General features: G+C 42.8%; 1 protein-coding gene across 1 annotated transcript; it reads right to left on the bottom strand.

Annotated features, from left to right (window-relative positions):
* Positions 1-7,668: 7,668 nt before the first annotated feature.
* On the bottom strand, positions 7,669-16,321 carry EAPP (E2F associated phosphoprotein). The gene is made up of 6 exons (XM_034769313.1): positions 16,147-16,321; positions 14,652-14,833; positions 11,889-11,987; positions 11,027-11,150; positions 9,926-10,042; positions 7,669-8,021 (listed from the first exon to the last, which is right to left on the bottom strand). The coding sequence occupies exons 1-6, from the start codon at positions 16,218-16,220 to the stop codon at positions 7,745-7,747; spliced, it is 873 nt and encodes a 290-aa protein (XP_034625204.1). The 5' UTR covers positions 16,221-16,321; the 3' UTR covers positions 7,669-7,744.
* Positions 16,322-17,696: the final 1,375 nt, after the last annotated feature.

Raw genomic sequence — 17,696 nt, 5'->3', positions numbered from 1 at the left:
GCTGGGGGCAGAGTTGGGGCGGGGCCGGGGCCCGTGGAGTGTCCTCTTTTTGGACACTTAAAATATGGTAACCCTATTCTAGGGCCAAGCTCCCTCCGTAGTGTGTCCCCCCCCCGCTCTATGGAAGATGGGGTAAGTGGGGTGCAGGGGGGAGGGGGAGACACCCTGATATTAGCCCTCCTCTTCCCCCTCCCCCTCTATAGAAAGCGGGAGTTTCTGGGAGCAGCTCCAAGGCAGAGGGCAGGAGCAGCACATGGCAGTGGGGGGAGGGACACAGCTGAACTGCAGGCAGCTGCTGCACAGAGAACTTAGGGCAGTGAGGAGCTGATACGGGGAGCTGATATGGGGGCTGCTGGTCCACCCTGGTTCCAACCACCCCCAGCTAGCTGCAACAGGCTGCTCTTCCTGCAAGCAGTGGACAAAACAGGTGGCTGCCAAACAATGTTAGAAGGAAGCATTTCACATCTTTAAACAAGCATGTTCCCTAATTGATCAGCAACTTAACATCGAAACAACGTTAACCGGGACAACTTTAAGTGAGGAGTTACTGTACTTCCTGTAACAACTTAGCACTCAAGCTTCTTTTCCTTTTGTGATTCCTAACCCAAACCAGTTAACACTCCTGAAACACCCAAGCAGACATATTCTTAAGTCAGTGTGTGTTCCTTCTGGGATAGTGGCCTTACTCCAGTGCTGTTTCGCTGCTTGTCTGACAGTACTGAGAACACCTGCCACCTGGGTTACATACCTAGGGATTAGTACACCCTTCAGTAACATCAGCCCCATCCAGTAATTTTAGCAGATGATCTCATACCTGAACTTCATATATGGCATGTACACCATGGATAACCGTACACTAGTTCTATAGGTTATCCTGCCTAAGGGAGGCAGGACATCCTAGTTCTATCAACTGGGTGTCTACAAAAAAATGCCAACACATCTGTCAGTATATGGTGAAGACTTTGCAACAGTTTGTCCTACTATGGGTGGTAACGGTGGGGTGCAGATCTTATTTATCTCCGGCAGGTCACAAGCCTCTCAAAACAACTCAAAGTTTTGACCCTAGTTGATACAGAAGAAGTGAGGCATACCATACTGGCAAACAAATTGCTCAACAAGTATCTTAGCAATTGTTTGTATTTCTTGATTGGGTAGTGGATAAGCTTCTGCCAACTTGGAGAAGTAATCAGCTATTACAAACACATACAGACTGCTCTTCTAAGATACCAGGATACCTATAGTCACTCTGTTGAGAGGACAGATCCCAAAAATGGAAAACATATTGCTTGGCGTGTAGCACTAGCCATTTTATGGACCCTGCTGGCATAGAACTTCACCTACTCTTTAACAGACCTGCACCAACTGGGCCAGTAGTACTGACTCTGGACCCTTGGGACTAGCTTCACTATTCCCAAGTTGTGACACGGTGGTGCCTAGGGCAGCCCTCACTAGAAATGACAAGGTCAGGGCAGGCTGCAAAAGTGAGAGCAGGTACTCCCAAGACTGGTAGGTAACACTGAAGTTAAACTCAGGACTGAAGACAAAATGGAGATGATGCAGCAGGCCTTTATAGTCCTTCTGCCATGTTTCTGGTACTTCCTTTGTTCCAAACACAAACTCATAGCACATGGCATTGAAAAGCCTTAGAGATCTCTCCATAGGCAGGCCCAACAGCTAATACTGATAGCATATGTGCTATGCCAACCTACTATTTGTAATATTGTATTTTGACTTAAGTAAGCTCCACAGACAGCAGTCCTGAAAACCTATTAGACCTTTCAGAATGGGTAGACAGACCCAGAGGGGTATGTTGATACAAAGATGCCTGACTGGACCTACACCTGGAGCAAGAGTTACTGATCTGGAAGTTGAAGGCATTGGAGTAGAAGGGCAATCACGCTTAATTAGTGGTCTGAAAGGGACTGGGACCTGTCATTTTGAAGATATTACATAGTAACAAGATTGGGGGACACTTGTGTGATGCTGTATGGACTATGTGGGACACTTTATGATATTGTTCATGCCAATATTATAAAACTGCAAGGAATCTAACCAAATATGTCATGTGAGGTATCTGCGAAAATGTTATAATCGGCCAGGTATGATAATCTTGTTTATATGTTTGTATCACCTTTGTATTATGATATAGATATGTATAGTATATCTGTATTCCAAACTTGGCCTGTGTTTCTGGGTGACACCACCGGATAGATTGGCATCAGCACTAGGCCTGCTTGATGGCCCATCGACGGACATCCGATGTACAATGATCCTATTGAAGGAGCCAAGGACTACAACTTATGACTAAGGCTACGTTTTAGTCATGGGTATTTTTAGTAGAAGTCACAGACAGGTCACAGGCAGTAAACAGCCCATGACCTGTCCATGACTTTTACTATATGCCCCTAACTAAAACTTGGGCAGGGGTCCGTGGGTGCTCTGGGGGGTGGCTGGGGGGCACTGTGGGTGCTGGGAGGGTGGCCTGGGACCCCTGCTTGTGCTGGAGGGAGGTGGGCAGGGGTGGGCAGCACCACACGGCCTGGGACCCCCGCTGGTGTTGAGGGGAGGGAGGGATGGCAGGCTCCCTACCCAGCTCCACATGTCCCTGCAGCTCCTAGGGGAAGGGAAGGGAAGGCCTGGAGGGCTCTGTGCACTGCTCCCACCACAAGCAGCTCCCGTTGGCCTGCAACACCAGTGGGGGTCCTGGGCTGTGTAGTGCCAACCCCCCCCCCCCCCCCCCAGCACCCACAGTGCCCAAACAGGACAAGTTTGGAATACAGATTTCTGGTAGACAACCCTATTTTAGGCCTTGTCTACATCACACAGTTTTGTCAACAAAAATCAGCTTTTATCGACAAAACAGTTGAGGTGCGCACACCGAAATGCTCCTGCCACCAATGTAACTTCCCTGCTATGCTGATATAATAAAACCACCTCAATGAGACACATAGGGCATATGTCCGCAGGAGCCATGAAATTGACAAGAAAGCCAACTCCCAGCTCCCCAGCCAGGCTCTGCTGGGTCTCTGCTCCAAGCCGGGCTAACACACAAGTTCCTGGCTTGGGCTGCCTCGCAGGCTCCTCACTCCTGCCTGGAAGAGCCCTGAGCTGGCCGAAGCCGCATGCCCGGAGGAGCCCCAGGCTGGCTGAAGCCACCCACCTGCAGGAGCCCCAAGCCTCCCCTCTCCATGCCTGTAGGAGTCCCGGGCTAGCTGTAGCTACATGGTGCCTCCCCTCCCCGGACCCAACCCGCACAGGGGAAAAGCGTCTGTGAGAAGACGCTTTTGATATGCCCCATGCAGGTTCCAGGTTGGCTGAGGAGTCAGGTATGTGCCTCCTCAGCCACCCTGTAACTTGCATGGGGCATAATAAAGCAAAAACTTCAGCGCCAACCCCCACAACTGGGGGTCTGGCGGCCACGGCCTATTATAGAGTAGAGCCTACCTTGGCCTATTATACCCGCCGCCCATATGGATTCTGGGTGTGGCTCTCCTTGCCAGAGCAAAGAAGCCCCTGGTGGCTCCTGGCTGGGAGCGCGGAGGTGAGAATCCCCGCGCCGCTGCCCCTGGCTGGGAGTGGGGAGGCAAGAAGCCCTAGTGGGCAGCTGGGCTCTCAATTGGCTCTTATGTTGGTGGAAGAGCTCCTGGTGAGAACACACACCACCGACAGAAGGAGGGTAGTGTGGACATCAGCCATTGCAGTAATTAATGCAGTGGCTCTAAATTGACCTAACATAGGTTGACTTAAGATTATAGTGTAGACATAACCTGTGTCTCATGCACATATTTCACATCTTGTTTACCACTGAGATGGATTTGGATTTTACTCTTACATTTTTCACAGTTAAACTCAAGACATTCTTAGCAAAAGTCTACATATTCTGCATTGAGAGGACAGCAATTACACCGCTACCTCAATATAACATGAATTTGGATATAACGCGGTAAAGCAGTGCTCCGGGGGGGTGGGGCTGAGCACTCCGGTGGATCAAAGCAAGTTCAATATAACGCGGTTTCACCTATAATGTGGTAAGATTTTTTGGCTCCCGAGGACAGCGTTATAGTGAGGTAGAGGTGTACAAGAAGAATCAGAATTACACTGCTTAAGATCTTCAACTGCTCCTCTGCCAACAAGATTTACTCTTCCCTCCGAGACTCAAACTGTCACAATTCTTTTCCAGCTGGAATTCCACTATTATAAATCAATCAGTGTTGCTATTTAGCAAAATAGATTTCTAACACTTCCAGAGAGTACTAGAAAGTGATGAATTTTACTGGAAACTGCCAAATGATTGCTGCTATCTGCATTTCACAAAAAGCTTACAATAATACACATCTTTGCAGTCCAGTAAATAGAGGCTATAAGAATTGTTGGTTCATATTTCCACCATCAGCAAGTAGTTTCCCTAAAATTCGTAGGATAAAAGGAGGACTATTACTGAAACATGTGTTAAATTATCTTCCCCTAAGGTTGAATGAATTATTTTTTTTTATACATTTATTTACAAAATAAAAAGTTAGTCAATAGTACACAAAAATTAATTTCATCTGTCTGAATAGCTTCATATATAGGGATAGCTCTTGCACAATGTCAAGCCAAACCATGTTTTTTTGTTTTGTTTTTTAAAGCAGCAGCAGTTGTGACATACACAGTACAATTTGATGTGGAACACCATTTGATATTTTAATATTATGAAGATAATGCCATTACACAACACTCTGCACTATATTTTAGCTAGTTACTTCAAAAGGTTCCCTATGTCACTCTAGCCAGTCTGTGTGCTCAAATTCAGCTGGACTTTTGAATATAGCTGTAAAGTTATTTCCATCTTTTGATTGCCATTTGCCAATGTATTTACACTCCTGACATATGGAATTCTCCCCCCCCTTTAGATTGTGTTTTATACAATTCAAACTCTGAAGATGTGCTTCTTTGCACACAGGCCCTAATGTCCCAAAATACATATACTCAATCAGGAGGGATTTGGGTGACTCTAAGAATACTTCCACCACCACATCCATTCCCACACCCCAGAAAAGGTTTAGGAGAACAGATGAGCCTTGCATTGAGCTGAAGTTGAACAGATTGAGTCTGTTCTCTGCTGAATTAATGGGGAAAGCAAGTTCTACAGTCAATGACACCTATCTGAAAATGGCCTGACTGAACCCCTTTATGATTAACCAAGGAACTGAGAGCTTGAGTGCCTGAGATGATCTCAGCTGGCACGGTATTATAAAAGGACAGAGAACCTGAGGTAACCAGACCCAACCCAATTAAGTGTTTTTATAGATTAAAACCAGCACCTTATATTGCTCTCAGCAATGTTGCCTTCTGTACCAGCTGAAGTACGAGTGCTCTTAGTTTAGAGAGGCAAGATAGGTGAGGTAATACCTTTTATTGGACCAACTTCTGTTGGTGAGAGATAAGCTTTCAAGATCCGTGTAAGCTCAAAAAACTTGTCTTTTTCACCAACAGAAATTGGCCCAAGAGATATTATCTCACCCACCTTGTCTCTCTAATATCCTAGAACCAGCATGGTTACAACACTGCTCTTAGTTTAGCAGTTTAATTCTGTGCAAGCAAATTGCAGTAATCCCAAAATGACAAAGCTATGGATCACTGTGGCAAGATCCACATCCAGAAGAAACAGCAGCAACCTTCTGGACAAGCATAGATAATACTCTTGGTCACTGCCACTGTGCCGGTACCTGGTTGTCAAAAAATCAGCAAAGGATCCAAAAGAACGCTGTAGGGGAGTGGTTTACCTTTCAAGTGTCAGTCATACATCTGCACCTCAGTTTCCCTACTAGTCCGGCCTTGTAGGCTGTCATGATGCTTTTGACCCAGCAGTTAAAAGTTCAAAATCCACCAAAAACACAATCTTTCAGTCTTCCCTGCATTCAATAGCTAGCTCTTCACTCCTAATTATGCAGGGCTCTCTCCAAAGGCTATACAGTAGCTGAGGCAGTGTGAAAATACAACACAGACTTTTTGGTGACCTTTCTGTGTTAAAGTAGTCCACTTTGCCCCTCGTCAGGCTCTGTAGTTTGTTACCTGGGCTCAACAATTCCTTTGCCCTATTGGAGCAGGGCTAAGGGAGGATGGAAGGAAATCCTGGGACTCAGCCCCTCGCTAAATGCAGGTGTCACACCCCAATGCCACTCTGCTTATGCCTGCCTGTGTCTCTTCCTTCTCACATCACCCCTTCTCTGGCTCTTTCTACATCTTGTCCTGCTCTTAGGCTGCACCTGGCTCCACTCCACTGCCACCACCCTTGTAGCTCTTTCCCAACTCTACGTCTGTCATTGTGGAAAGACCAAACTAGGTCTTATTTCCATCCCAGCCTGCTTCAAACTCAGTCCCAGGCTCACCGTATGTAGTCCCAGCAGAGACAGGATTTCTCTCTGGAACTACGTTTCCTAGAGTTCCTCTGCCTTTGAGGGCCAAATCCCCACCACCAGCTGGGCTCATGGCACCCATTCTTAAAAGGGTCAGCATGCTTCAATACAAAATTCCAGATTACTCATTTGGTTAATAGGTTTGCTTATTTGATTTGATGAAGCATTGGATAGCTATACCGGTGTTTCTCAAACAGTGGGTTGTGGGCCCCAGGGGAATCACAAAAGGCAATCTGGGAGGTTGAGGCACTGAAAATGTTATTAGTCATGCAAAGAAAATCTCACTCCCTGTCCACCTTTATCCTTCAAAGTCAAGTATTCTCTGTCAACTTCTCGAAATACATACACTAATTATATAGGCTTATAACTGATACTTTTTACTCTCACTTTCATAAGTAAATACAAGGAGGTAATGAAAATATTTTACTTTGAGTAAGTCGTCACCAATCTGAAAAGTCTGAGAAATACTGAGAACCACAGCAACAGAAAAAGTGCTCTTAGGTAATCAAAACCAAGAGGCTAGCTTCTGGGAATATGCTTTGTCAAGCAGATTAATGGATCAACCATTAACTTGAGAGTGACTTTGTATTCTGGTTGACAAAAAGTCCAAACTACCAGATAAGAAAAACTGCTGCCATAAAAAAAATTGTCAGTCTACTAAACAAAGAGAAAAAAAACAAGCTATTTCCATGACAATAGAATTGATTGTATACACATCTTCTTCTTAAGACATGTCCATCAGTCACCACAAATGGGAAAAAATGTAACAGAAAACACAAAAAAGCCTATCTTACTTACCTACAATCTATAATTAAAGCTCAGGGATTTTTTAACTCCAAGTTTAAATATTTTTGCTTAAATGAGACGTGCAGGGAACAAAGCAAAAAGAAGAATACAAAACCTTTCAATGTGCACAAATAAAAACATCCATATTTAGACACTTTAGTGGGGTCAGTATCCAAATACATCAACACAATCAGCACCCTAAAATCACTCAATCCAAGTATGGAGAAGATCTCTAGTTTACAGCGTTTTTATTCTCAGCAACAGTTTAACACACGTCAACATACTGCATATGTACATGAGCAATGGTTCTAATACACAAAAATATGGCATGCTATGTACATGAATTTAAACTCTCTATGCTTTTATCATTATCTGAGGGACTGAGACAGAATATTGCTCCCAAATATGATCAGTTAACTATATCTCTTCCATGAAGTTTTACAAAGATTCTTTCAGTCTTTTCAAATGATACAAAAGGGTTTTGTTTTTAAAAAGGATAAAATATTGTCCACATTTTTGAAATTTCATACAGTCTTAAACAGCACAGCTGTTTTTCCACATTAACAGTGGCTTGCTAGAACATTGAAGAAATGGAAAACTTCATCTTTATCCAAGACTGCCACTTCAGTTGAACATTCGGTACATTTGACTGGATGATATACTTCCTCCTCTTCCTGATTTGCTTGCACAGTGGTGATCTCGTTGCTGTGTTTCATTTTCTTATGCCCTTTCTTTATCTTCTTGTTCACTGGGCCTTTGTATTTTAGAACCTCTTCTTTGTTAACTGAGCAGTTCATCACAAACATTGCTCTGTACTGTGTTTTGTAGGATTCATGTCTAGGAAGAAGAGAAGAAAATGCAATGGTCATATTCTCTGATAGAATTCTGCTTCCACAAAACTGGTTAACACTGCTGAAGGTAGGATTGAAGACAGGAAACACCAAATCAAAGGACTAGCAGCCTGTCAAAAGTGAAGTCTTATAAACAAAATAAAAATCACAACTACAAAAGCCAGGAAAATGTAGCGTTTCTTTAGTTTTGAAGTTAAGCTGTTAAATAAATAAATGCTTATTTTGATGAGCATCCCTGAACTACATAGCTATATTACTATGGAATCATGAATGATGATTTATGGCTAAAAATGGGACAAAGATTAGAAGCCAGAATTTGAATCATCATTTGCCCCAACATGAAATATTCAAAATCATTTTAAGCCTGTCATTTCTCATGATTCAGATCAGTCCAAAACGAATTTTGTTTTTCAGAAAAATGTTTATGAACCGCAAATCTCATGCCAATGTAAATTTAGTATCTTAAATTGTTAAATATGTGAGCTAATATATTTACCCTAGAAAGATCAATTCATATCCAACCTGCAGGACAGCTTTCAAGGAAGGGGTGAAAACACACACACACACACACACACACACAGTTTGCCTGTTTCCATCCTAATAAAATTCTGTTTTACTGTTCCTCAATTCATCTCCATGCTGTATGTTCCCAACTCTTTCCTGCTAAAATGATCCCAAATCTTTGCATCTGTTATTCAACCATAAACCTGACCCAGACATACCTCGCTTCTCTCATTCAGTTTTGGCTTTCAAAGACCTTCTCAGTATGAACAGTGACTTCCTCCATTTTAGCCAAGCAGTCCTTTCAAAGCCTGAAACACCAGGCAACTGCCATTAAGGTAAATAGATAAGAGAGCTCAACACTTCTCAGGACTGGGCCTTTGTGAACATCATTATACGGTCTCTAAAATCTACATCTCAAGAAGAGTGTGCAACTTTTGTATGCAGCACAGAGCCCAAAAGGAGACCAAGTGAGAAGTACAAAGTGTAGCAGATGACAGCCAACGGTTCAGAGAGGAAGGTGTTAATTTCCCCCCCCTCTCAAATTTGTGTTTTTGTTAAGATTTCTCTCTTCAAAATCTGGGATAAGGTGGGTACAAACTCAGTTACAATATTAAGAAAATTAACTCCTAGTGTCAAGGACATAAGACTAGGCACCAAAGATCATTATAACGCTTAGGATAGTGAAGTCCAGATGAGTTAAAAATAATTTGAACACTCCAGGAAATTGTTTTGGGCAAGAGCAGAGGCATTTTCCCGCAACCAGTCAAACATGAACCCAGTACCTTCATCTCAATGTTCTGTATTCGCTCTGGAATACTAGTTCACTGTGACCCAATATTCTTTCATATCATCATCATATTGCTAGGGATATTTACTAATCTGGTTGTGACTACCACTTCCCCCCATATTCAAACTCTTGCTTAGCTGAAAAACTATCAACATACCACAAAGACTGAGTATCATTTGAGTATTTGATCATTTATTCATTCAGAGGTTGAGCCAAGCCGCTAACAAATTGACTGAAAATACAGCTGACTGACTGGTTTGCAAAACAGACAGGATCTTTAAGATTAACACTTCTGAAAAGCATTAGATATAGTGCAAATCACTGTCTCATAAATATTCAGTGCATCTGCAAAACACTCTTCTACGTATTGCTTATTTCCATACTGGTCCCACCCCGATCTCTGTACAGAAAAATTCTAGATTTGCTACTGCTGATCCAAGGTGAAATATAATTGCATGCATGTGTTGAATCCACACCTTTACTTCCATAATGACACATCTGCTCTGTTTAAAACTAATAAGTGTAAATTACATATTTCACTGCAGCTGAAAATAAGACATTACAGAAAGATCACTTCATGTTTATGGTTCAGTAATTACCTCTGACAGTCAAAGCACAATGTAGTCATGCAAGCAGGGCAGTTCAAAACAGCATCACTGTTTGGAATGGCTGGAGGTTTGGACTGCTGCTGCTGAGTTCTTCTTATATTTTGGTACCTTCCAAGAAGTAAACAAACAGGTGAAGATATCCATCCCTACAGGTTAGGCATCTAGACTGAACCTTAAAGCTATATTTACAACCACACCCCCGCCTCCCCACAGCAAATGTTTGATACCTCCTGGAACCCTGCTCTCCCAATCCAAATTTGCTCAGGATTTTGAATCTTAACTGAGTGTGGATTTTTGGATCATGATCCTTTGCTCTGCATGAAGTAGGGTGCATTTTTTCTAGGTATAATCACCACAAGCCATTTAATTCTGCTTTCATCAGTTCTTGTTAAGCTGCAGAATCTAGTTTTCCTGCAGTCCAAAGGATTTTTACTTCAAACACACCCCCAAAATCCCACAGAAAAGAAGCGCCAGGCTCTTTCAATTTTATCCAAACACTCTTTTTCTGCCTCACTAAATTCCAAGCCTGTCAAAAACAAAAATGCATTCACACTAAACACTGACCTATAGCTAAACAATCTGGTGATCAAAATAGGCCAGGACATAAAAAAAAAAATATTAGATGTCACCTAATCCTGCAAGGTCACTGTATGTGGAACGCCCTTTGACTTCAATGGGAGTGCTACACATGGGTGACTTGCAGGATCAGGCTTTTTTTTTTTTTATAAAAAGAATAAAAATATAAAGCAAATGGGGTGGTAATAAAGAAGCACTTATAATCATTACTTTCTCTGGTGAAATTTGCAGGGTCAAATCCTACTAGAACTCCCATTAAAGTCAGTGGGAAGTTCATGTGGAGTAGGATTTGGCCCTAAGTAAGTACCTACAGGTTCAGAGCATCACAAAAAGGGACCTGTAAATGTGGATAAGTGAACACTGTATTAAAACAAGCTTTTTTATTTCATATACTTAAAATGAAACTCTGAATCAACAAAACAACTTTTAGACATACTGCCTTTATAGCACAGTCTTCTAAATTACTCGGCATATTTAAGAATATTTTTAAGGGTTAAAATGTTTACAGCTGCTTACCCTCGTCTCTGAGAGTCCACCCACTCTTGGTCTCGATCATCTTCTTCTGGATCATAGAGTAGCTCATCGTTAGTAGGAATCCGGCGCTGCTGATGTCTCTTTTTTTTCCTGGCCGCCTGTGTACCTGGGAGATTTGTGCGAACATAGTTGAACTCTACCTCCCAAATAACATGATCCATTGAACGGAGAACTATTATCTATTTCCGGGGTCCACAACCTTTTTCTTTCTGAGCCCCCCACTCTCCAACATGCTATAAAAATTCCATGGCCCACCTGTGCCACAACAACTTTTTTTCTGCAAATCCAGTAGATTAAAAGCCGCCGGCAATCTGGACAGCATGCAGGGCAGTTGCCCAGGGCCCCATATCACAGAGGGCCCTCACGAAGCTAAGTTGCTCGGGCTTCGGCTTCAGCCCTGGATAGTGGGGCTCAGTGAGTCTAACGCTGGCCCCTCTCTGGTTTATTTTGGTGGATCCCCTGAAACCTGCTTGCAGCCCCACAGGGGGCCTGGGACCCCTGACTGAGAACCACTGATCTATTTAACTAATTAACCAAAGTGACAGTTTCTACTTCATTTTTGCTGTGCTACAATCACAAATAATCCCCATTAAAACAAAGACTTGGATCACTCTCTTCTGCAGAACACTGCCAGAGAAGGATTAATGCAGAACCAGGCTATACAAATTACCACCTCTTTTTCAGAATTTTGATGGTGGTGTGAGATGACCTACATGCCCCCAACCTAACCACCTGCCCTCAAGACCCTCTCCAGCCACAATCCCTGACTCTAGGGAGGACTCTTCAACGTCTGGAGCAGGGTATATTGCTGTAGAGGTAGCCAACTCTTTCCTCAGTCATTTACCTACTTTATCTTCATCCTCCGAATCAGAGTCAAAATAAATGTCGTCATAGTACTTTGTAGTGGTGACTGTTCCAGCTTGTCCAGTACTTGAGGAAGTACCTATTTATGAAATTATAACCAAATAAAATAAGAAAGCACCAGAATTAGCCATCATGAGCCCAATATACAGAAACAGACTATATCTCTAAGAGTGAATTCAGGACAAGGGATCACCAAAGGCACATTCTCTGTAACTGTTTGAAAAAGCAACTGCGATCCCATTCTTATGCACATGTGTAACTTTACCCTGCGAGTAGTCCCACTGAAATCAATGCATGGATAATGATATGGTTAGTTTAATATTTAGAAGATTTAATAGCACTTACATAACAATTTATTTAGAGGTAAATTTAGACACATTAGTTGGGAACCTGTCTAAATTGAGACATATCACTTTACACCAGTAACCCACTAGCTGATGTGTCTAACTTTATCTTGAAAATAGTGTTATGTAAATGCTATTAAAACTCCTAAATATTAAACTGATCGTACGATGCTCCATGCACTGGCTTCGATGTGACTCTACACACTGCATAAAGTTACACACACTGAGGTCTTTGCAGGATTGGGGCCTAATTTATAAAATGTACCTACATCATCTTCTCTAGGCACAGATATACCAATCATAAAGCAACTAATGGACATAATGTCAGCTCAAAAGGATGGTCAGAGTATAGTCCGGGGTGAGCCATCATTTGCAAATGATGGAACTCTACCCAGGAAAGTGTTATATGGCCTCTTTGGTAATACAAAGATAATTAACTGGAAACTATGCACAGGTTCACTTCTGTCCAGTTAACTGAAAAAACAAGATTTACTTTGCTGAAATGTCTGCAAATCAAAGATCCTGTTTAAAATGGACCTTTTAATAGGTGACTTGGGAAGGTAATTTTGTAACAGGAACAAAGAAACACATGTTCTCCTCCACAGTAAGAAACTAATCCCCCTGGCCACTATGTCACTCTGAATCTTAAAGAACAGAAATATATCTGAGGGAAGCATTCTGGAGATGGACAGCTTTGGCTATTCAGAAGCAGCTTTTAGTCCTGCTGTGAGAGAGATAATTATACTCCCAGTTCATAGACTAGCTTTCGAAATATTTATCATCAGTGTTCTGTCAAGAGGCTAAGGTTTAAAATCTTTTTTTTTTGCCTGTTAACACATTTTGATTTTAACTAGTTTCAATCTGATAGCTTTTTGAGAAAATAATGACACTGTTTGAAGTGCATGTTATTCACCCTAATTGATTACATTCAAATATACTCCTCCTAACAGTACCAATTTCCCTTAGAAAAGCACAAAATGGAACTGAACATTGTTTGCTATAACACGATACATTAACCAATACCAACACTTTAAAATTGTGGCACACCCAGGGACTGAGGTTTACTAAGTTCAACACATCAAACACTATTCCTTTCCTTCTGAGAAGGGAATCCTTGTAGCTGCTTTGGATGCCTTAAAAAGCATCTGATTTTCACTTAAGAAGTCTTCTGAACATTACAAGTGCTCAGAGAGAAAGCAAAGCTTTAAAGCCTACAAAAGCAGCTGTGAAAATTGCTTAAAGCCACTAAGGTTAGACCAGCACCACTAAGCTTAAAAAGTGGCTGTGTATCTAAAATGCTAGTCAAAGACTAGAAACATTTATTCTGTGACAGCCATGGTAAACCACAGATGTGTAAAAAGCAACAGAAGGTCCTGTGGCACCTTTGAGACTAACAGAAGTACTGGGAGCATAAGCTTTCGTGGGTCAGAACCTCACTTCTTCAGATGCAAGTGCTCCCAGTACTTCTGTTAGTCTCAAAGGTGCCACAGGACCCTCTGTTGCTTTTTACAGATTCAGACTAACACGGCTACCCCTCTGATACTTGACGCCACAGATGTGTGTGTCTTGGAACAAATATTTGTAGCATGTCCAGATTAGCATTTGCAATTCTGTTAGTTAACACAATTTAATCAGCAATCAATTCACTCAAGTTAAAACAGAATCACAAACTCTACTCTAGAAAAACCCTTTAGTGTAGCTTTACTCTCCAATTAAACTCTTCTAGCTCTGGGGGCTCCTGGGCAGTAAGCAATTTCTTTTTCACTTTGTAACATAAGTAGTAGTTTATTTTTACTTCTTTCCTCTCCATTGCCAGTAGGTGACCACTTCCTAGAGCCCCATGTCATAGGGGCTAAGTCCCATATGTCAGAAGTGGCGGCTGACAGCTCTCAAGATGATCTGCAGCAGATGGAGGGAATCTGCTGCAGATGGAGGGAATCTGCTGCCTGTTGTTCCTTCTATGAGCGGGTGATCCAAATCCTGGCAACATCAGGGAGCCACTGGAGGCAGGGGGAGAAGTACAGCGACAGCCTCCCATGTACATGGAGGAAGGGCAGGATGAGAACAGGACTGGAGATCCCCTAAAAAGGAGCAGTGGACCAAGGAAGGCAAGCCACTAAATGAAAGAGCAGAAGCTCAGCAAGACCAAGAAAGGAAGAAAAGTCCTGGAAAGTGTGAAATGCCCCATTCATCTAAATGAGCATTGGGATATTGATAGTAGTTTAATTTAAATGGCTAGGTGAACTATTTAATTGCTGATCATTTTAGCACAGATGTCCAGCTATGATTATCAGTGAACACACCCATAATCAAACTGAAGGGTCAAATAATGCATTAACTCAGCCACCCTATAATTGACTATTGTATAGAAGAGCAGATACTAAAACAAATATATTTACCTGTTTCTAGTGACTTCCACTTGCCCTCCATAGTTTTCATGGTGCAGTTTAGTTCCGCCTCCATTTCCTTTTGGAACTCATCTTCACTTGAAGATTCACTTTCTCCAGTAAGGCACTCCCTTATCAGTTTGCGCTTCTGATCGGGAGTGCCATATAAAAGCACATCCACTTCATCTTCTGAGCTATAGGATATTTAAGTATTAAAATCCATTATTATTGGCTTAAAATATCAACCTCTCTATTGATGCAATAAAAATATCTTTTGAATTGTTCTGAAGTATTGGAACAAGTTATCTGTCTAATGACTAGACATATTTTACCATTTTAGTTGGACAACTGCTCCATTTTGGCCTATATACTAAGGCCACAATCCTGCAATTGACAGTGAAGTCAGTGGGTCTGTGGGTAAGCACAACAATCTACCTATGCATTGTAAAGTGGAGTCTTAAATATTTCAGTTTAAACAAAAAACTACTCTGATTGTAAGTTTAAAAAAAAAAAAAAAAAACAGCAGCAAGCTTTGAAAAAAAGTCCTAGAAAATTATGTTTCCTTTAAAAGAGGAAATTGCATTTGAGTGAAATCATATACTATTCACCATAAATTACAGCCTGCCTCCCTTCCAGTATATGCCCCTTGTGCTTCATTTCTTGGCAATGCACAGCAGCAGTGCAATAAGAAACTTTTTTGTGTGGTGACACAGTGTGGGAATGAAGGAGTCAACAGTGCACAAGACCATTTTCAAGAAGTCTTTATGAGAATGTAAGACTTGTGTTCCTGTAGTGTTCTTGCAATGAACCATGTATGCTTACTTACACTGATGCAATCACAATGCCAATAAACCTATAAATTTAGTTTTCAAGGTGTTACAAGGCACTAGAATAATCCAAAACAAACACTGAAAATAAAATAAAGTAGGACTAGAAACTGAAATGGGAATATAGATAAGCTTGGCAGAATTCTATTTTTAAAAGAAATAATTTCAACAGCTAATATGGATATGTACTTTTAAACATTTTTCAATGGAGACATTCACAGTTGTGCAAAACTATGGGTTTTAAGGGTTTATTATCAATTTCAATTTTTACAGTGGCAAGAAATGATGGAGGGATCAGATTTGAGATTGAAAGAGGTAAAGCGTCATACGCAGGTTGTTTCGGCAGAGCTGTAAACGAGAACTTTATGCAGCATTTGTTACATCACGTTTTATGCTCATTAAGGTGGGACTCTAAGAAGTTCTCCTGCAGCAGCTCGCACACTTTGCCTGCCTGTACATTCCGGCTATTATCAATGGAAATACTTTACGCTGGGCGTGTGGGGGCCGCAGTCTGGAACTTTATTAGAAGAGGAGAGTAAAGAAGCAGAGTCTTCGCGTGACTCCTCCGAGTCCTGCCCCGGCACTGGCCTGTCTCTGCCTGCGTCAGTCATGGGGACGCCAGGCCCAGTCAGGCTCTGCGGGGGGCTCTCTCAGCGCCCCCTCCCCGGGTCGCTCGGTACCTGCTCTGCCCCGGCTCCTCATCGCTGGGCTCCTCGATCACGTAGGGATCATCGTCCTCCTGCAGGCGGCTCATGGCGACACCCAACCAGCTCCCTCTCTGCTCCGGCCGGCCGCTCCGCTCGGTGCGGCGGCAAACTCGGTCCCCAGGCCCGGTCCGCCCGGAAACCTGCTCCGCCGCCCGCTTCCGCTCCTGCGTCCCGGCCTTGCTAGGCCCCCGCGAGCGCTGCGGCCGCGCCCAACAGGCCCCGATCCCCGGATCAAGGAGCCCGCCCACCTCCGCCTGCCTTTTATGCCAAGCGCACGAGCCAGCACGGGAGAGCCGCGCACTGATAGTGGCCAGTGCACAGGGGGACGGTGCAAGCCCAGTGCCAGTTAGTGCCATAAACTGCCCTTTACAACGGCGCAACATCCCCTCCTCCCTAAATCCCTCAGCGCTGTGAAAAACTTCACGCTGTGGCTAGGTCTAGGTCTAGGTCTACACTATCCGCCTGAATCTGCTGGTAGAAATCGATTTCTCGGGGATCGAATTATCGCGTTCGTCAGGACGCAACAATCGATCCCTGAATCGACGCGCTTACTCCACCAGTGGTCCAGGGGGATCCACGGAGGTCGATTTTGCCGCCGTCCTCACAGCGGGGTAAGTCGGTGCCGATACGTCGAATTCAGCTATGCTATTCGCGTAGCTGAATTTGCATATCTTAAATCGACCCCCCCCCCTGTAGTGAAGACCTGCCCTGTGACCCCTGGAGTTAGGCCGATTTAACCCGCTGTAACGGGCAGAATTCTTCCATATCAACCTACCTACCAACCACCTCCTGGAGGAAATGGATTAACTACAGTGATGGAACAAACACTGCTGGTGTTGTAGGAAGTTTAGAGGTCCTATTTTAACTATTTACTTTGTTGTTAACAGTATATGCTTTGTACTCCTTTTCTCCTATAGTCTGATTATAATTATGAGCGCCTCAGAATACAAACATAAAAGGCATGATCCCTAAAATGAATAGAATATTATTGTAGACACAACTGGAAATAATTATATGCACCAGTAGTCACTGGAAATGTTGATTTTCAAACTTGGAAGCTAAACAATCCAATACATGATGCAAACAGCATTTTCAGCATCAGCTCCTCTTTAAGGGCTTGTCTATATCAGGAATTTATACCTGCGTAGCTACATATCTGTACAATCCCCCAGTGTAAATGGCTGCATCAGAGTAAAGGAAGGCTTGCACTATGCATCTTACCCATGTTTGAAACCACTTCTGTCATGAGACCCAAAAATGATACATCAGTATGAACCCGTGTAGGAAATCTAGTTATTGGCATATTAACTCACTTCTGTCTGGATCTCCAACACAAAACCCCACTTATCCAAATCCATACTGCACTGCCAATTGTCCACAAAGCAACACAAGCAGCAATTCCAAGACTTTGGGAGTCATGAAGCAGATAACAAGGTATAGACCAGGGGTTCTCAAACTTTTTTTTTTTTCCCCCACAGACCACTTGAAAATTGCCGAGGGTCTCGGCTGACCACTTAATGATC

Source organism: Trachemys scripta, chromosome 4 (assembly GCF_013100865.1).
Source record: "Trachemys scripta elegans isolate TJP31775 chromosome 4, CAS_Tse_1.0, whole genome shotgun sequence".
Lineage (NCBI taxonomy): Eukaryota > Metazoa > Chordata > Testudines > Emydidae > Trachemys > Trachemys scripta.
Note: the sequence above shows the minus strand (reverse complement) of the source record. Positions and strands in the feature narration are given on the sequence as shown.